Source organism: Oppia nitens, unplaced genomic scaffold (genome assembly GCF_028296485.1).
Source record: "Oppia nitens isolate AA-2021 unplaced genomic scaffold, nextdenovo-longstitch-racon4-pilon3 scaffold4_pilon_pilon_pilon, whole genome shotgun sequence".
Classification (NCBI taxonomy): domain Eukaryota; kingdom Metazoa; phylum Arthropoda; class Arachnida; order Sarcoptiformes; family Oppiidae; genus Oppia; species Oppia nitens.
This window is the reverse complement of record NW_026533232.1, coordinates 3849844-3870294: the sequence shown is the minus strand read 5'-3', so window position 1 is coordinate 3870294 and position 20451 is coordinate 3849844. Positions and strand designations below refer to the sequence as shown.

The 20451-nt window shown below is 27.2% G+C and overlaps 4 protein-coding genes across 5 annotated transcripts; 1 reads left to right on the top strand and 3 right to left on the bottom strand.

Moving 5' to 3' along the window:
• Positions 1 to 755: 755 nt before the first annotated feature.
• On the bottom strand, positions 756 to 13002 carry LOC128960055 (tyrosine-protein phosphatase 69D-like). The gene is made up of 11 exons (XM_054306118.1): positions 12608 to 13002; positions 5581 to 5892; positions 3202 to 5394; positions 2917 to 3140; positions 2724 to 2770; positions 2055 to 2658; positions 1897 to 1990; positions 1753 to 1829; positions 1439 to 1693; positions 1089 to 1376; positions 756 to 1026 (listed from the first exon to the last, which is right to left on the bottom strand). Exons 1-11 carry the CDS (start codon positions 12699 to 12701, stop codon positions 943 to 945), a joined length of 4272 nt encoding a protein of 1423 aa, XP_054162093.1. The 5' UTR covers positions 12702 to 13002; the 3' UTR covers positions 756 to 942.
• Positions 13003 to 13328: 326 nt separating this feature from the next.
• Positions 13329 to 15288, bottom strand: LOC128960061 (hydroxysteroid dehydrogenase-like protein 2). Its single transcript, XM_054306131.1, has 4 exons — positions 14961 to 15288; positions 14709 to 14872; positions 14503 to 14646; positions 13329 to 14439 (listed from the first exon to the last, which is right to left on the bottom strand). Exons 1-4 carry the CDS (start codon positions 14972 to 14974, stop codon positions 13511 to 13513), a joined length of 1251 nt encoding a protein of 416 aa, XP_054162106.1. The 5' UTR covers positions 14975 to 15288; the 3' UTR covers positions 13329 to 13510.
• Positions 15289 to 16364: 1076 nt separating this feature from the next.
• Positions 16365 to 18258, bottom strand: LOC128960060 (actin-like protein 6A). 2 transcript variants are annotated; one of them, XM_054306128.1, is made up of 6 exons: positions 18116 to 18258; positions 17803 to 18048; positions 17630 to 17730; positions 16824 to 17570; positions 16656 to 16742; positions 16365 to 16574 (listed from the first exon to the last, which is right to left on the bottom strand). In XM_054306128.1, the coding sequence occupies exons 1-6, from the start codon at positions 18138 to 18140 to the stop codon at positions 16494 to 16496; spliced, it is 1287 nt and encodes a 428-aa protein (XP_054162103.1). In that variant the 5' UTR covers positions 18141 to 18258; the 3' UTR covers positions 16365 to 16493. The 2 variants fall into 2 exon arrangements, with proteins under 2 accessions (XP_054162103.1, XP_054162104.1); XM_054306129.1 differs by lacking the exon at positions 16365 to 16574 and having other exon boundaries at positions 16678 to 16742; positions 16795 to 17570.
• A 419-nt stretch (positions 18259 to 18677) lies between these two features.
• On the top strand, positions 18678 to 20438 carry LOC128960071 (nucleic acid dioxygenase ALKBH1-like). The gene is made up of 2 exons (XM_054306141.1): positions 18678 to 18693; positions 19439 to 20438. Exon 2 carries the CDS (start codon positions 19439 to 19441, stop codon positions 20276 to 20278), a length of 840 nt encoding a protein of 279 aa, XP_054162116.1. The 5' UTR covers positions 18678 to 18693; the 3' UTR covers positions 20279 to 20438.
• The last annotated feature ends 13 nt before the right edge of the window (positions 20439 to 20451 follow it).

Here is a 20451-nt window from a genome sequence, read left to right as displayed (position 1 = left end):
TTATCTATACCGGTAAATGTTATTTTAAATAATAATTAAATAATATTTACATTATCATTATTATTAATCAACAATTTTAAAAGTTATTAAATAAAATGAGTCCTACCATAAGGTATAAAAATTTAAAACATCATTTTCACTCATTATTGTTTATAACAAAACTATCTATTTGTTTGTTTTTTTTTGTTGTTACAAAAAAATGAGATTTAAAATACTTGTTATGATAATTATAAGTATTATCATCTATGAATCCATTGATTGGCACAATTATTAAGATATAATAATTATATAATTACCGTATAAATAGCATAATAATTAAAAAGCATTTCTTTTGAAATATTGTCAAATAGTAATAGAAATAATTTGAGCAAATGTGCATATTTTATAAATAAGTTAAAATAGATTGAATAGACCCATGGTACATTTCGATTAAAATACTTATATTATTATTATTATGCGTAACAATATAACAATTTATTTATATTGTGACGGTTAAGATCACAATCAGTCAAAACCACTCATCTGAATCTGATTTTTTATGTCAATACAAAAAATTCTTTATTCGTCAAAATATTTTGATAATGAAGAATTATAAAACACTATTATATTACCGGTATATATATATTATTATTATTATTATTACAAATAATAGGTAATATTACGGTAATTTATGAAAACTTGAGGGCAATAATTTTAATAACGTTTTATTTTAATAGAGTATTGCAAAAATCAGTTTATAATAATAATTGATTTTCATCTACTCATCATAATATAAAAAAAATAATTAATAATTAAATAAACAGTGTATCGAAAGTGTCATTGGGTTTATTCAATCTTTTATTAAAATTTACTAAAATTTGTATTAAAAAGTTGAGCGATTTGTTCAATCATAGCTACGATTGTAATAAAATTTAATGAAAAGTTATGCTTAAAAATATCAAACTATAATTGTGTGTCTCCTGAATCACATAATTTATGAGTTTCAATGTAATCGATTAAACTTCTAAAAAGGAAATCAAACTGAGCCTGAAATATATCAAATCAATAGTATTAGACATTTAACATAATTAGATATATTTTTAACTCACTATAGTTTGAATCATACACTGCCGTTGAGAGCGTATGTATCGCACAGTTTGAAAAATATCGACTCTTTCTTCGCATTTGATTTGTTGTATTAATGAGGCAAACGCTACAAATACTGAAGAACGATCACCGCCACCACTACAGTGGATAACAATAGGTGACAAACAATTGGTGTTTGTGGCTAACGAGGCATCGACTAACTCAATGAGAGAAGCGGTAGAATCGGGAACAACGACACCACTTTTCCACCAAAGAAATTGAAATTGAATCACTCGCTGACAATCATTGGTCTATTGATTAAAAATATAATTTATCAAAAAAATAATAAAAAAAACAAATTGATTGAAAAGACCTTTTTGTGTGTCACTTCAAATATCCTTTTTATGTAGAATTGTGTCACTTCTTCGGCCAAGAACTTGACTTTGACGAACTCGCAGTCGAACTCTTCTGTAGGCCAATAACAATGACATTTGCTCTGTCCGTCGCCCAACTCTCCTAACATTACAAGAGTCGACACATTTTGTTCAGCTATTGTCCACCAAAATTCATTGACTGTGTGCTCCATTGGGTCTTGAGTTACAATGAAAGACAGTGTGTGATCGTATCCCTTAATTTTGTAAATATTTGTTAAATTAAATTAATAATTAATAAAAAATATTTTAATACTCGAATAAATGATGCGTTTATATAATAGGAGTTATCCTTTGATGGCAAAGGCGTCAAAATGACTCGATTAATGTCATCTAAAAATAGCAAAATTGTTAATAAGTTTAATAAATATTAGATAATTGTCTAATGATATTGTCTTACAAGGAATGATGAAATCATATCTATTTTTATTTTTGTTTATATCCATCATTCCGACTACACATGACTTGGGATCTTCAATCACATCATTTAATTTCTATAACATAACAATAAACATTATAATCACTTATTAAAACCAATTAACAACAACAAAAACTTACCTCGAATTCTGCAACCAATCCATTAACATTGCCATCAAATTTGTCTTTAAGTTGTCTATAATGATCTCTTAGATGACTGACCTCAACTTCTGTGTCGCCAAACTCAATGTATTCCATGACAGCCCGATAAACAAAAATGTATTGTTTAACTGACTGAACCAAATGATTTCTTTGATGTCTCAATTGTGATACGCACTCAAAGATGTTTATAACGGAAGAATTTTCGTTAATTTGCGATATTAATGAGTCTATTGCTATGAAAGTACCGGTTCTACCGACACCTGCAGAACAGTGAACTAATATGGGACCCATATCTGGACAATAGTATTCATTAACCCTTTTGATAAACCTTAAGAGCCAAGAGGGCTGTTCGGGTGCCAAGAAGTCGCGCCACATAACAAAATGAAAGTGTAATATCTCATGATTTTCGGTGCCATCGACTCTCTCGAGATTAAAACGACGGATAATATAATCGGAATATTTGTGAACATTCTTCAGACTAACTTTAAATAGATTTGATATTAATTTTGGCTGTTCTTCACTCCAATATTGTACGCATTTTATTCTTCCCTGTTCTTCAATGCCGGTCAACATCACTATAATCCTAAATAAACAACAAATTATATAATTAATAATTTAAGTCAATTATAAAATTCTTTGTTATATTACCGGCATTTCTGTTCATAAACAAGTCTCCAAAAGTCGTTAACAGTTTTCTATTTTAAAGATATTATGTATAATATAATAAATATTACTTATAATAATTTATAAAATATTTTCTAATAATATTAACATTATTGATAATAACAAATGATAATACAAAAACATTTAATATACATTATTATATTAGAGTACAACTAACCTGAATAGGTCCCTGAGCACAAATAAACATTTTACGCCTTTTATAGCCCTCAACATAATCTGCATTTATATAATCAGATCCGATAACACCATCGATTGCTGTCAATTGGACACGAGTTTGATCGTAACTTTTAATATCTGGATATCTATTTTTGGACAAATTTTCGGGTGCATCGCTTGCTGTAGTGGTTCGGTCGGAAAATTTTTCAGGAAGTGCTTCAAATTCTATCAAAAATAAATAAAAATTAATATATAATTGTATTTTTGTTTAACAATTGTTTAATACCCGCTTGGAATAAGAAATCGCTGTTTTGATGTTTCTCTTGAAATATCACAGGAAGACTATGAATAGGAATAGGAGTGGAAACCCATTTGTGAATTGAATTTAAATTAATATTATTAGAAATGTTTCCGTTCTTATGCTTATTAACTGTTCTCCTAATAAGTGCTGTTAATCCCATCCTCTCGTCTTCAGAAGCGGATGTCTCACTTGCTTTTCTCTGAATAAAACACAATACAGACGAAAGCAATACTAAAACCAAAAATAAACCGCAAATAATTCCGAAAAGTATTCCGTGTGTTGTGTCGGACAATGAAAATAATGAATAAGATTTGTCAATATTTGAAGAAATCAAACTAAGAGATGAGGTCTCAATTGGCTCAAAATAATTAGTTTGTTTAGTCAATAAAGTATTATTTGGTCCCAAAACTGTGAGCTCAATAAAACCGGTATAATTGGTGTTTGGAAATAACGTTCCGTCAAATATGTTATTTAATGACATCTCAAGAGTCGACTCATTAGCAGCAGTGGTGTCTGTAGTTAATCGTCGCGGAGAACGAGTTTCGTAATCCATAGTACAGTGATTAGAGTTTCCGTCGCCAATCACTATATTGTTGACCAAATTATCTGAATTAAACTCTTCTGCAATATAAGCACCTATTGAATACATATCTTCATATAATGACGAGTGGGTGTTACTATGCACCTGACTATATGTTGTTATATTGAGTTTAACGGGAGTGACAGGTAATATATGGGTAGCATTGAAATGATTTGGTAAACGAATTATTACTACTTTATAGCAAAGTATGGGTCCGTTTCTCTCAGACACTCGGGGTATATGTAGTTGTAAAAGACGACTAGATATACCTGAATTGTCATCAATTTTAACTTTTTCTAACTTAATGTTTGATGGCATTTGTATGGGAGTGCTGACCAATGAGGTACACATCGTTGAACTTGATATATGCGATAAGTGGCCACAACCCGATCGGTTGATTACGCAAACCCTAACCGTATAGTTTGTATTGGGTTTTATAACTAAATGCAATTCTGTTTGATTGACTGACACTTCAAAAGCTTCTTTGAATTGATCGATCACTTTCTGGTTGTTTGCATTTCTATACGTCGAAAATGCTTCAAATGTCACATTATATCCAATGACAGTCCCTCTGATATTGTCCGGTAAATCCCAAACAACAGTCGCGTTGTTAGTTAATCTTTGGCTATCGTAATAACAATTAAGTTTGACATTTCGTGGAGGATCTGATGATCCATCTAAAGTGACGGCATCTAAAATATCTGACCATTCACTACAACCGATTATAGAACAGGCCTTTACTTCAAACTCATAATGAGATCCCGAAATTAAGTTTGGCATAAATGTCATATAATTACTTCGGTTTTGGAAAGTACCTGAACTAACATTAAGAGTTTGGTTAGATATAACACTTCCTAATGAGTCGCGTAAAATCATGGCATAATGTGAAATCTGGGCGCCGTTGTCATGCGTCGGCCGTTTCCATCCAATCAATAGAGTTTCGTTAGTTTTAGAAAAGACATGAACTTCAGTGATCTTTGAGGGCACATCTGATTGCATCGTTATGTTCATTGATTTCCAGTCCGATCGACCCATTGAATTAATTGCCGCCAAACGGAAACCATATGTGGCACCGGGTGTCAGGTCTGTTACAATGAATGATTGTGAATCATTGGTCCCAATATTTTCCTCTTTGATAATCCAATCCGAATCGACAATACTGTAGTTTTTTATATGTAATTCAATCCTATCGACTACAAGATTGCCGTCATATATGACCTTCCAGTGGACGGCAGCTGAACGGGGATTCAAAGACTCAATTCGATCAAATTCAATGTCAGGCGTTTCAAAGACAATCAAATCAATCTGAGATTCACTGTTATTATAGTGATTGTCAGCTCTACACATATATGACCCGTTATCTGATCGCTTAAGAGATTCAATGCTGAGTATACTCTGTTGTGAAGTCTCATCATTGATGATGTCATCAATAAGAAGCCTTCCGTCGCTTTCAACTTCAATGGACTCATTGGTCAGCCATTTATACCACTTAATGGTTGCCTTTGGAAATGCCTTTACTTTGCAAATCAATTTAGCTTTTGAATCAAAGTTCTGTTCAAACACTCCATTGTCTGGTATTGTTGTCAATTGAAGCGGTGCTATAAATGTGACAAATTTAATACAATATTACATTTTGTCATTAAATATATGAAATGTTAGTCAATAAAAAAATATATAACAAACTAAATTGACTGAATATAATAAATGCTTAAATATTTTCTTTTTATATTTCATTTTATTTTATATTAATGTTTAGCCATATTTTAAGAAAAAAAAATACATACTAAAGATGGTAACATTTGTTTCTTTACGAGTGATTTGTTTGGATCCATTAATTTGCTGTCCATTGCAGACATAAATGCCGTCGTGAACTAACTGAACGGCACATTCAATGGTCAGCTTTGAGTGATTGGTGGCACTCGTGCTGTGACTATAGCTCTCGATTATGTCCGGTGTTTGACTAATATTTTGATTACGAAAAGTCCACCAAATATTGACAGTTTCATTAGAGTTGTCATTGATTTTGCATATAAGCTCTAATTTACTACAATTTGACAATAATTGTGAGTTAACTGTCAATTCCAGTGCATTTGTCTCTGAAATATTAGAGTAAAAGCAATAATTAAAAGAAAATTAATTAAATTATATATATATTATTCAATGAATCATTTCAACTATAAATGAAATATTAAAGCACTTCTTGTTTGTCAGGAAAGGAAAGGTTTGGAGTTTTATAAAAAGCATTTAGAAAAAGGAAGTCTCAATAAAATATAATATCAATAACTACAGTATATTCATAAAACCAATAATTTTAATGTCATTAAGACATTCATCTAAATTATGTCAAATCAATTCAAACAAAAATTAATGATTTTAGAGATTATGTTTATAGGTATTATTTATGCCATCTTTTTCCACGTTATTTGGATAAACTTGGTTTTAATATCTAATGTATTTTTTAAATGATAACATTTCAGACATTAATTATAAAGTGAAGAAAAACAAACATTAAAAGAGTGCACAAAAAGTGTGATATTTTATGTGATGAATGTAAGAGATAATGTAATATTTACAATAATATATATTATATATTATATTAAATATACGAATATTTACTAAATATATAATGTTATAAATAAAATAAAAATGCAAATCCATTAGACAGAGCCCAGGGGTAAGTAAGAGGAACTGCATATTAATGTAAGTAACTGTCAGAGCTTTTCTCGTATCGATTTAAGTAATAAATTCAATGCTATTTTTCTTTATGATATTTAATGTACCTAATAGTAAAATATTATAAAATGACATTATCTTTCATTTAAAAATTTTAAAAAATTATAATTAATTAGTAAACGAGCTCTTAATACTGCAATATTCTTGGCTTTATAATGAATCTTAATATTGTATTTACTGTTAAATGTTAATAATTTTATCAATAATCACAAATATAGAACAAAACAAGTATTCAGTAAATATATTGTAATACTGTATAAATAAAATATTGCATGAAATGTAAAAATAACACGACTTAGCAAAACAAATAATTGATACAAATATACACTATATTACTCACAATGTTAAGAATACATCAATTTGTAATTTATATCCCAATTTCATATTTTTATTCTCAATTCTAAGTTTACAAATTTATATTATTCATAAATTCATAATTAATATATAATTATAGAATATTCTTTATCTGCTTTTAAATATATAGAATATAAAAACAAATAAATTAAAAAGTAAGAAATATTTAATATTAATTATATATATCATCTACGATTAAAAAAATCATTTAATTATAACCAATATGTAACAATTGTGATCATTGTGATGATGTACAGTATTATCTAAATATAAATCTGAGCACAAATTCATATCATGAAATAACTGGTCTAATGTGGTAATGATGTCTCACAAATGTTAATCAAAAATAAATTTGTGTCAACCCATTACATGAGGTAATAGAAATAAGAAACACAATAATGAGATAAATGGAAATAGAGAAATAGAGAGAGAGAGAGAGAGAGAGAGAGAGAGAGAGAGAGAGAGAGAGAGAGAGAGAGAAATGTTGGCAAATGCTAGATATTTGGCAACAAATTTCTATATAAAATGCATTAAAGCTATGAAATGAGCCCATCTTCCCATCATTTGATCACTAAGAGCACAGGCAGTCATGGATAGTCAATGAAAGTCAGTCAATGGTAATGAATTGCAATGATTTGCCTTTAAATAAATTATTTATAATCACTTTGCTTTCATTTGAAAAAGGTTTTGCAAGAAAAGCAAAACACAATACAAAATATTAATATGAATTTATAATGAATACAACAAAATATAACAAATATAATATACAAATGTTTATGAAAAATACATTAATTCTACACATTGTATACACATTTCAATTGAATTTGGAGTTAGTCTCATATAATAATATTGATTTCTCAATAAATAAAAGCACTTTAAAGTCATATAACCGAAAGGTATTGTTGTCTAAAATAAAAAGTGAAGAAAAGTAGAGAAGTAAAGCAAAAAAAAAAACTACCAATCAATTGACCCAAACATACCATCAATGGCATCGGTATGGCTCTCAATACTTTCAATATATCATATATATATGAAACTATGTTTGTTATGATTTCTCTCAGAGACTGCTTCATTGTGATGTCCCGCAGCAATATATAAAATATATAAATTATATATATATACTGTCAATATAAATATGAGCTTTTATAAGGACAAAACTAAACATTTTTGTTACAATCATTACCATAATATAGACCAGAATTTATTGGATCTAATATTTCAAACAACAACGTGTATTCAATCAATAATAAGTTATAAGACATTTATACATTTATTCGTTGCTACCAATACTCCCGGTCTATGAAACATCATTCACATCATACGTATTGTATATTATAGTCAATAATAGCCTACATTAGAGTCAATGGCCGCTAAAAGTATGATAAATACGGTACAAATGCACTCAGAGATGATTCATGTCTTTAAATGTTTGTGTAATTTGATTCAAAATTGTCAATTAGATTCAAAATTGATATCAATAACGAAAAATTAATTTCATTATGTTATGTAACATATAGTATCAAATAAAACACAATACAATAGTAGAGTAAACTAATCATTTAGAAATCAACATTAATTATAACAATAAAATAGTATTTTTTATTTTTTAAAATTCAAAAAATTTCTAATAGCAGTAACATATCATACATATTGTACTAAATCTATATAATGTTTTAACCAAAAAGTTATACAAACGACAAAACAAATGTTAAATCTAGTGTATAATAGTTTGCAAAACTATTTGATCATCAATCATGTCATGTCTCGGATTTAGATATATTTATTCAATATATATATATATATATATATATAATTGTAGACAAAATAGGTGACTCACTTTTTTTTGGAAATAACTCTTTAGAATTGAATAACTAAGACTAAGGGATGAATACAATACATATATAGTACATACTAGAGGTCGGAACAGGAGCATATTTTAAGAACTGTTAAACAGTTCCGGTTTTTGACGGTTCTCCGAACCGAAACCATTTAGGTTCCGATCTCTAGTACATACAGTATATACTACTAATAAGTTACCAAATTAGTATGAATTAATTAATTGTTATATTTAAAAATGTAGAATTTAAATTTAAAGTATTATGATATACCATGAGCTATGACACTGTTGTTTTACAGAATGATAAGTTAAAATATAGGTTTTTGTGATGGGTCATTTTATTGTTAAACTGTTATTTTATTATCTAATATAAATTTTAAAATAATATACTTTCGGAGATAGGTTACTGGTTAGCTCATAGCAAACTGGAGCTATAAATATTATGCATTGAATTAATTATAGTATAGCAAACTGTTATCAACTGTACTTAGAAAGCATAGTTAAAATAAAAATATTTTTATTTAATTGTATTTCATTTTTGAGAAAAGTTATTCTAGAAAAATGTGTTTAACGTGTTTTGTCTGCAATTTTATATGTTTACTTCAAATATAACTATTATAAGAGAAGCATTGGTCAAAAATTTAGTCTTTTTTAAATATTAACAACTTATAAAATGATACATTTATTACACAATCAATATTATTATTGTTATTTAATTATGAGAATCATATGTTTGATTTTATAAATAGACAAATGATGATAAAATAATTGATTTACAAAATATTGTATCGCATTTCAACCAATATTGTTATATTTTTAAATGCAAACAATAACAAAAATTGCAATAAAATTATTTAAATTTAAATCGATTTTATAAAGCAATTTTACATGAATATATAAATAGCAAAATTATATGAATATATTTTTAATTTGTTTTGAATGTATTAATGTTGAAATATAATTGAAATTATTATAATCTAATATCCCATTCAATCATTGAATCATTTATTGATTGTCAGCACTCATTCAATGCCTTTATGTGAATACCATTTATATTGTAGAGAATCGACACAACAGTGAATAGCATTCATAATAACATAGAATTAAATCAATGCAAACACAGAATCGATTCGTGAAAAATAATGTTGTTTTTATTTGACCAGAATTTATATATAAAATATTTATTATTTTCTCCACTTATTTAAAACAATATTTATCAATTTAATGAGACAATTTTTTAATGGTAATACTATAATTGTGTATCATTAAATCATAAATGAATCACGTTTTGGTTATATAATATGAAATTGTTAGTAAAATAATAATATGTGACCAAACTTAAGCAATGTGTTGATTGAATTTATAAGTACCACAATTAAAATGCTGTCGCCTTTTAAATAGATAATTCCATTAAATACTGTATACACTACACAACATTAACTTATTTTATTAAAAATATTTCTTTAGAAAATTAAAGTATAGTATATTATAGTAATCATATCAAGTAAAGTATAGTGTAATAATAGATAATATTTTAAGGCTTAAGACACTGTTTCCTATTCAATATAATGGATGAATGAAAAAGGAGGACATATATTGTTGAGATATTTCAGTCATAATGTATTGTTATGAGTATTTCTAAATTAAAACAATAACTTTTGTAATTAATAAATTATGGCTAAATATAACTGAAAAATTGATTTAATAAACAACTAAATAAACAATATATTTATTAAAAATGAAATTAAAAAAGATAATTAATAAATCTTATATAATAATTAAAATTATATTTAAATAACAAGCGTATGTCAGATAAAAATTTTAAATTTTAATTTTATTTCATATTAAATGATTATAAACATATAATATCATTAAATTATGCTGAATTGTTATTTAGCATAATTAAAGATTGCCAATTTATAATTTTATAACATTTTATAGATTATTTTTTGAACTATAAGTGACAGATAGTTATATTTTTAGTAAATTTAATAACAAACTTTAAAGTACCGGTAATTGTATTATTAAGACATTTTAGTTGTAGTTTATATTTAGATTGTATAAATAGATTAATATTTATACTAAATATTTAATTATATTTTTTAGTTAAATTTTTATTTATAAACAAATAAATATTTGTTTAAACCTTTTCCTTACCAATAGTTATATAATTTATATTTAATATTATATTGATATTTATATACAGTATTATTACTTAAGTGTATAACAATATGAATAAGTTATATAAATAAAAAATATAAATATAATTAATAAATAAATAAATCTTAATAATATATTGTCATTATATAAATTTGAATATTTTATTAATAAATCATTTAATTAGAGACTGAGTTTTTTGTGGTAAAATTCATTCATATGTTTATTTGCTATTAATAAATATTCAACACATGTTTATTATAATAAGTACTGTATTATTAATATACAATAATTGCATAAACATTATTACATCTAATTAGAGTTCGATGAACATTCCAAGGGAAGTAAGTTCCCTAAAAAATCACTCCATTTTCCCGAAAAATATGGAAAATATTTTAACTTCCCTCCTTTGATCGTTAAAAAGGGTAAATATATTTTATATTATTACAATAAATAGTATCAAAACTTGCAAAAAAAAATATTGAAACATTTATAAATAAATTTAGTTTAGACTATTTACCAATACAACTTAAAATACAATTTAATATAATATTTGTTTTTCAAAAAATATAATAAAATGTGTGTTTAGTTTAATATGTGGTAATACAAGGAAATATATTCCCCAGGAATTGTCAGAGAGCAGCGAACATAAGGAACTTTTGGATAACAAAACAATGGAATCTGATCTAACCCTACATATAATTAGAGTATGTGCAACTTTCCAAGGGAGGGAAGTTCCCTAATAAAATCCCTCCAATTTTCCCTCCCTAGGCCCGTTAGAAAGGAAAATATATTTTGTATTTCTATAATTAATAATACCAAAACTTAATATTTTGCATAAAATTTCATTAAATATTTAAAAATAAATTTGATTTCAATGAATTTAGTAATACTATCTAACAATAGCACTCAAAATACAGTTAAATACAAGATTTGTTATTCAAATTTTATAATAAAATTTGCTGTTTATGGTTCAAGAGGTGGTAGGACTAGAAAATAGATTCCCTGGGAATTGTCAGTGAGGGGGGAAAATAGGAAGCTTTTGAATAATAAAACGACGGATCGATTTACCCGAACACTACATATAATACATTTGTCAATCATTTACAAGATTTTTCAGATTATATTATATTCAATTAGATTTAAGTTAAATCAGTTTTCATCAATTAAATAGATAATCAACTTTTTACACATATATTATTATACAATATATCAAATTAATTATAAAGTCAACCAATAGTAAAATGTTATCATAACAAACATATCAATGTAATTATGATAATATGATATATCATATAATTATTAACTCATCAATATATCAATCAATTAATGCTTCAATAAATGTCATTATAAATCATAAAAGTAAGAAACGACTAATTTTGTTGTCAATTAGATTTTGATTAAAAATAATAAAATCATATTAAATATTAAATACATGAATAATATGAATATATTGTAAAATGGATTGACATTAAGTGAATGATTAAAAGTATAGTAATTTGAATATTAATATAAATTTATAGCAATTATTAAGTGTTGGACTCAAATGTCATTTAAATCACTGATTGTATTCAATAGACATTCAATACATTGCATTGCATTCATATGACTACTGTTTATAGACTATTAATGTCAACAATAGAGACAAACGACTGATTGATTGCGGCTTTAAATCAATACAAAGTCATTGACAACTCATTTAATATTTAAATATCTTTTAATAGACTCACCATTAGTGCCATTAGTGGCGGTCAGTGATTGTGATGAAACAGTTGTGATGACCGACAATAATATGAGACACAACTCAACTAAATAGTAGACCATAACTGGTAATAATCACATCATCAATGACACCAAATATATTGATTGCATTATCACTAACAAACAGATGGTTATCGTATGGTTAAAGTGTGTCTCAATGGACATACATATCGGCATATTGTTTGTCATCAAAACCGATAATCAGTGGTAATCGTCAATCAATTGACTGACGAGTGCTTCACTCTTCTCAACACTAAAACATCACAACAACTATACAGTCATTTGACTACTGCTCCCACTCTATACACTGTATACAGTCTACTACTGTATATACTGTACGGTATGTATAGCTCACACACACACTCACTCACTCATTCACTCAATACATAAAATATATAATATTTATTTTGATATAACCGGAGGGCATATTTATGACAACAAACTAATGCTAATTATTGTCGTATAGTTTTTTATATAAGAGTTTTATATCATTTCACTTAATATTTGTTTCGCTTTCAACAATTAATTGCAACTTAAAAGTAGTGTTATATTATTATTATTTGTTATAGCCTTTGTAATCACAATTCATGTCATAACAATAAAATATATTTATTACAACAATTTTTAATATAAAAACTAATTAATTACTTAATTATAATATAAATTATATAAAAATATTGTATATATTTATTTTTGTACATAAATTTAATTATCATTGTTGTAGATTATATTTAACTGTTAATAACAATTTCAATAAAAATATATTTCTTTAACACATTTATTAATAAATAAATGCTTGAATGCACTTCTGTTTTCCTTATAGTCTATTAAGTCTTATGAGTTTATCAGTAAAAAACCAAAATTATTTATATTTATAACTTTGATTTAAAAGAGGAAAATAATTTCTCTGCTTTCATAGCGACAGATATATTGCCTTTAATTTTAAGTTTTCCGGCCATAAAAGCATTAGTTGGCTTCAACTCTCCTCTAACCATCTTTTCAAAGGTCTCATCGTCGGTAATAAGAGTTACATCAGCGCTAGTGGTTTCAGTCTTCTCCACTTTAAGTGGTCGGCTACTGTTGGCATCAATGAGCCAATTCTGACCCGATATGACAAATGCCAAACAAGCGTTTATATCTTTCTTGAGGTCATCACTAATTGAAGCTTTAATTCCGGCAAATATTTTATCAATTTTACCATCACTTGAGACTCCACTACTTTGAGTTTCATTACTATTGACATCTGCATACATGTCTACAACATTATCTCCTTTATTGGATTGAGATTCGGGTAGAAAAAAGTCGAGCATAAGTGTGTGTCCGGGTTTGACAGCGTATTGATTCAGATCTTGAATACCTTCACTGAGAAGGAAGTCTTCGTCAATCACAAAATTACCGGTAAATTGCTTAGAATTCTTCGAAAGTATTCCATAAGCAGAATCTGATAAAATGTCGACTTTTCGGCATTTATTAGCCATCTCTTCATTAGTACCGCCCAACATAGCCATAGCTGCCGTCCAAATTGCAGTCCGCGGCCATAAAGCATTAACAGCAATACCAACATCCTTGAGCTCATGAGACATACCCAACACACACATAGACATACCATACTTGGCCATAGTGTAGGCCACGTGATTCTTAAACCACTTGGGAGTCATTACAAGAGGTGGACTTAAATTTAAAATATGTGGATTTAATGCCTTTTTGAGATGAGGAATGGCGTACTTTGAACACATGAAAGTCCCCCGAGTGTTGATTGTATGCATCAAATCATACTTCTTCATTGTTGTTTCTTCAGTACCTTTAATTCAATTGACACATAACAACAAAATTAATGCAAATATTATATCATTTCGTCAAATACCTGTTAAAGAGATAGCACTCGCGTTATTGACTAACACATCGAGACCTCCGAAGTGATTAACAGTCTTTTCCAAAGCATTTTTGACGGCCTCTTCATCTCTTAAATCGCATTGAATGGGAAGACATTTACCGCCGGCTTTCTCGACTATTGTATAATTTGATTGATAGTGATATAAATGAAAATAATACGTAATGAAGACAACAAACCTTCCTCAGCGGCCGAATATATAGTGCCCTCAAGTTTTGGATGTATATCAACAGTTTTGGCAGCGATGGCCACATTTGCGCCGTCTTTGGCCAATTTGACTGCTATTGCTTTGCCGATACCACGACTGCCACCGCTTATGAAAATAGTTTTTCCGGCAAATACTCTGTCATTGCATTAAATCAATGTTTATTTTAATTATTTGTTTAGTATTTATCAATTAATTTGGTAAACATTTTAAAAGCAATACAAACCCAGTGTTTAACATTGTTTTATATATGATATCAATTGATGACTACTATTGTGACAAAACTTTTGTAATCAAAACAAACAATTTGTTAAAAAATAATACAAATGAATGACAACTGATATTAAATTTATATATAATTTGAATCCAATGTATGTTTAATTTATTTGACAATATTTTTCACTTAATTACAAAAAAATGGAACTTATGTTCAAAACAACACAACAACTCATCAATGATTGGCTTATATTAAAAATGTTGATAATATGTACAAAATTGTAGAGTATATGTAGCTATAGTTATGGACAGTTGGGTACAATTGGGGCTGTGTTTGGGTGAGTTGACTATAGCTTGAATGTAGTCTTTTTGTTGCATAAATAAGTTATTTGTCGTATATTTATAAATGAGATCCAATGAGAGTGTATTTGAGTGCAAATACAAACCAATCGCCCAAACGATCTCTTTTCGACCCATTATTGCATTCAAAACAAGTTTTATCCATATTTTTCACTAACTTTTTCAATGATAAACAAATTATCAATAAATATCATATCAAACAAAATAATATATTTAATAACAAAATATAATTTTTAACTTATAAGTAAATCTTACGAAAACTACAATTTTATTACTTTATATACCGGCAGTTAAATACAATTAGTTTAAGAAATTAATAAATCATTTATTTTTAAAAATATTTCCATAAGTTTTTAAAATTTTAATGACATCTGAAATATGAAAACTTAGTTTTTTAGTTTAAATGCTATATTGCTAATAATAATTTAGCAATATTTATTTAACACTAAAAATTATAAACACTTCCATGTTATTGTGTGATTCAGAAATAATATATTATATTTTAATATAATTATAATCAAAATTTTACATACAATTTATTTTGTTTTTTTAATTGTTTTTATTAATTATTTATATTTTATTAATTGTGATTTATTTTTAGTTTGTTTTATTAGAAAAAACATATTTAAAGCTTAACTTATATTTTTTAAATAAATAGTTATTTATACATTACTTTAAACACAGTAAAAAATCAAAATTAAAAATAATTTGTAAAATAATTATAACAAATTAAAAAAAAATGAAAGTTGTGATAAAAATCTAATTAATTAACGATCTTTAGTTTAAATAATATTTTTGTTAAATTTTTTAAATAAGTTTTCTAAATCTTAAGAATTATTTTTTGATTACAGGAAATAAAAATGTAATTTTAAACTAAAAAAGAATTATTTAATTCAATATTAACTGCAAAACTACTAATGATTTTATAACTTTAATAAATAACGGATTTAGTGCACTAATTCACTCCCATATTATTATGTGATTCAAAAATAATAATAAAGTATATTATTATAAGTATTTATTTCATAATATTGTTGTACAATACATTTCATTAATTTTAATAAGGGTACAAATAAATAATTAAAATGCATTTATTTAGTCAATGAAATTATAAAATGTTAATTTATGATGAGATTAAAGTAAAAAAGTGAAGATTTGGCGGAACAAGTGGTTATACCACTACTTAAGGACATTTGCGATCGACCTGTCCTTTACCTCCTTCTTCATACTCTTGTTTAGAAATCCACATTTGTTGAAAAGTACCCTAAAATATAATAAATATTTATAATTATTAATAAATATAATTGATATATCGGTAACTTTATTGTTGATAATTCAAACATACAAGTGATGCCAAAATAGATCCTCCAATCCAAGCGCCATAACGTCGTTCAGCCGTCGAGTTTGTGCTCAAAACTTTAAGTCTCATACTCTGTGGTTAATATATATATATATAAATATTAATTAATGATAAAACAATATACCGGTAATAATAACTTGTAATTTGACGTACGGGTGGAGTCTTAGTGGATAAATCTCTAGTAAGACGATCAGTGAAACCTTGGATAAGAGTATTACCTCCCGTCACAATAACAGAGCCATAAAGTGATGGTCTAATATCAATGTCACACATTCCAACACTTGTGGTGACAATCTGCGACATTCCCATAACAGAAGCGGTAATACCTTTAATATTCATTGTGTCGAACAGAGCTTCTGGTATTAAAAATCGTTCGGAACCAAAGTCTTGATTATATCCATTGGGGAACTCGTAGTGAACGGTTGGTATATTATCGGCCATTTCCTTATCATAAGGCGAATCACTCACCTGAAGGCATGAGGCCTGAAAGTCTTGAATCACTTCTTTGACCATATAATTTTGCCACGTCTTCGTCAGTCCTTCAGTTGGAACAGTTGTTCTTCGTGTCCACTTTGCAGGTTCACCCTCTTTAACAACCTCTTTAGATCCAATTGCATAATATGGCACAACTTCGACGTTGTGCTCTTCAAAATAGTTTTTGCATTGCATTGTTATGAAATCTCCTCCGAGTGGAGACTTGACAATTGCTTGCTGTATGACATAACCGTCGTGTACGGGAACAGCCGATGTCTGACTGCTGCCCGAATCCAAAACAATACCAGTGGCTCTCCCGTTGGCAAATGCGGCCAAAACAGCATTTTTCACCAAAAAGAAAGCGGGAATTCCGTACTTTTCAAACATAATTTCCGTTATCTTCTCTCTCTTTGCCCTAACGTTCCACTAAATTGACAAATCATTGGTTAAGTGTTGAAAACAATTACTAAAAGATATTCACAAACCGACGCTTCAGAGAACAGAACCGGATGTAACATTGAATCCGATTTCAAATGTTTTTTGTACGTGTAATCCATAATATTTTCAAACAGATCCCAATCCTCAACTTCAAGCAAATAATATACAAATTTGTGGTTCAAATATATGATAAAAGTGTAAAATAATTGTTAATCATTACTCATCCCGTCCTTCAAGAAAGTGGTCATTTCCATGCCTTTTCGCGGCGAATGAATAGCAGTCGTATCGATCGAGTACTTCTTCTGTGTCTGTGATTGTTGTCCATCGATGTCCATAGCATTGGTCTCTACAAAGTCATTGATGGCGCCCACCATCGTTGGTATCTCGGCTTTAGGTGAGTCTTCACCGGCATATCCGCCGCGTATAGAGTAGTGTCCGATGTCGAAGACAAGGGCTCCGACTTCGTCTGTTTAGTAAAGACATCAAATGTTATGTCTGTGTCATTAATACTAAGCCCACCCCTAATGTCATACCTCCTCCATAAACCCCTCCACTCATCACTTAATGACAATAATTCACTGAAATTACAATCAAATCAAAACAATTGTCTCTCTTTTAATAAATGTTTTGAAAGCATTGAACGCATGCGCTGTCAATACAATCAAATGTGTTGAATATTAATGATTAAGTCATTTATTATTTTATATTTAATTTATTGATTTAATTGGATTTTTAAAATTTGATAAATTTTACATTTTTTTTATTTATTATATATTAATTTTCATTTAATTAAATTAAAATATAAACAATAATAATAATTATTATTAAAAATTGACAAAAATGCCCTCTTTTGGCTAAATTATAAAAACGATACAATATTGTAATACATGTGTAAATTATATAATTTAATAAACCGCTAATTAACGTAAAAATTTAAAATTGATATCAATTTTAAATAAATGATTTAAAAATAATGAGTTTAGTAAATAACAAATAATTTTAATTTGATTATGTAATAAATATTTGAAGTGATTTTTATTTTTAATTAATTCAATTTTTTATTTTTTGTTTTGTTTTTAAATGTTTACAAATCAAAATTACTACATTTGAGGTATTAATTTATTTTAGTTAATTTGATTAAATATATAATTTTTAGAAACTATTATATATTTTAATATCAATTAAAACTTAATAATATATTCATTACATTTGTTTGACTTAATAATAAATTAATTATTAAACTGTTTTATCAAATATCAAACACACCTCATATGTTAAATGTATTGTTATTTTTATTATCACTAATTTTAGTATACAATACATTGTATTTAAATAACATTTTAATAGTAAAATGGATATAAATATTTTGTTTTTTATTTATTAAATTTCTAATTAGAAATGATATAAATGACATATTTTTGGCACATTTAGTGCTTCAGATATATATCATATGATTAGTTATTAGTATGAAATGTATTATTAATTCATATAAAAAATATGATTATAATTAGTGTCCAATACGTCATTGAATGCATTAATTGTCTAAAATTACATATAAAATCATAGCAGTGTTAAGGCTTGCATTGAAATTTGATTTTATGTTTAAATATATCGTACAATAAATGCGAGTCATATCATAGTCTTTGCTATTTTAAAGTGTTTTTTAATCGTAAGCTTAAAATAGGCCTCAATTTAAGCAATTTATTTATATAACTCATGCATTGCTATTCAATTGGCACTCAATGTGTCAATAAATATAAAGCCAAACATAAATCTTATATAAAATATAATTTAAAAATAAATAAAAATGTTTTCTATATTTATTGAAATATTTAAGTTAAGAATATTCTTTACAGATGTCTGACAATTGTTTGGATAATCAAAGAGATTGTTTTAAACCAATCTTTAAGTACTATAAGAATAATGAATACTTAAAATCATCAAACAATGAGATAATAGACTTTTTGAAAGTCGATTTAGAGACGAGACATGAAATCAAAGAGATTGCTATCAATAGAAACAACAATCGCTTTGATAGTCCTTTAATACAAGACTTTCGTGACATTAATAATTGGAAAATGTTTTCAATTGATTCAGTCGATGGACTACTTGTTGTGCCGCAGATATTGACTAAAGAGGCGTCAAACAAATGGTTTCATTATTTATTAAAAGAGTTGCCATACACTGAATGCGATCATTTGAAAGCAAATATATCACTGCCGCCAACACAAGACACAAATCTAAGATGGATTAGCTTTGGTTATCACCACAATTGGGACACCAAAATGTACGACGAATCCAATGACAGTCCTATACCCATACAAATACAGCAATTGTTTGAATACATAAGTCAATCGTTAGGATTTAATACATTCAATGGTCAATCAGGACTAATCAACTATTATAATAACGGCTCCACTTTATGTCCGCATTCCGATCACTCCGAACCCAATAAGACGGCACCACTTTTTAGCTTAAGTTTGGGATCAACTGCTATATTCCTCATCGGAGACACCACTAAATGGTCGACCAAACCCGTAGTTTCTATATATCTCAGAGATGGAGATTTGTTGATAATGTCGTCCCAAAGTAGACAAGCATTTCATGCTATTCCTAAAGTATTCAACGATTCAGTTAATTATAAACATGAAAAAGTCAAACGCATTAATATCAATATAAGACAAATGTCTTTGTAGTCATTTTTCAATTGTTTAAATTTGTTATTAATTATCATTATTATTAAAAGGACTTACAGTTTAGTCAAATTACAATTTTTAATAATTAAATTATTTATTTATTTATTTATTTTAAAAGCTGTAAAATCCTACTAAACGACTAGAGTTGATGAAAGTGTTTTTATATTGTATTT

Bases quoted from the DNA above. Each gene is read 5' to 3' on its own strand.
- LOC128960055 (XM_054306118.1), bottom strand. From the start codon at position 12,701: ATGGTCTACTATTTAGTTGAGTTGTGTCTCATATTATTGTCGGTCATC. The intron at 5,893-12,607 runs GTGAGTCTATTA...CTAATATTTCAG, and splicing joins CGCCACTAATGGCACTAATG to AGACAAATGCACTGGAATTG. The intron at 1,694-1,752 runs GTATTAAAATAT...TACAAAATTAAG, and splicing joins TAAACGCATCATTTATTCGA to GGATACGATCACACACTGTC.
- LOC128960061 (XM_054306131.1), bottom strand. The intron at 14,647-14,708 runs GTTTGTTGTCTT...ATTATACAATAG, and splicing joins ATATTCGGCCGCTGAGGAAG to TCGAGAAAGCCGGCGGTAAA. The intron at 14,440-14,502 runs GTATTTGACGAA...ATTGAATTAAAG, and splicing joins GAGTGCTATCTCTTTAACAG to GTACTGAAGAAACAACAATG.
- LOC128960060 (XM_054306128.1), bottom strand. From the start codon at position 18,140: ATGAGTGGAGGGGTTTATGGAGGAG. The intron at 17,731-17,802 runs GTAATGATTAAC...ATTTGCTTGAAG, and splicing joins TTTCTTGAAGGACGGGATGA to TTGAGGATTGGGATCTGTTT. The intron at 16,743-16,823 runs GTACGTCAAATT...TATTAACCACAG, and splicing joins TATCCACTAAGACTCCACCC to AGTATGAGACTTAAAGTTTT.
- LOC128960071 (XM_054306141.1), top strand. From the start codon at position 19,439: ATGTCTGACAATTGTTTGGATAATCAAAGAGATTGTTTTAAACCAATC.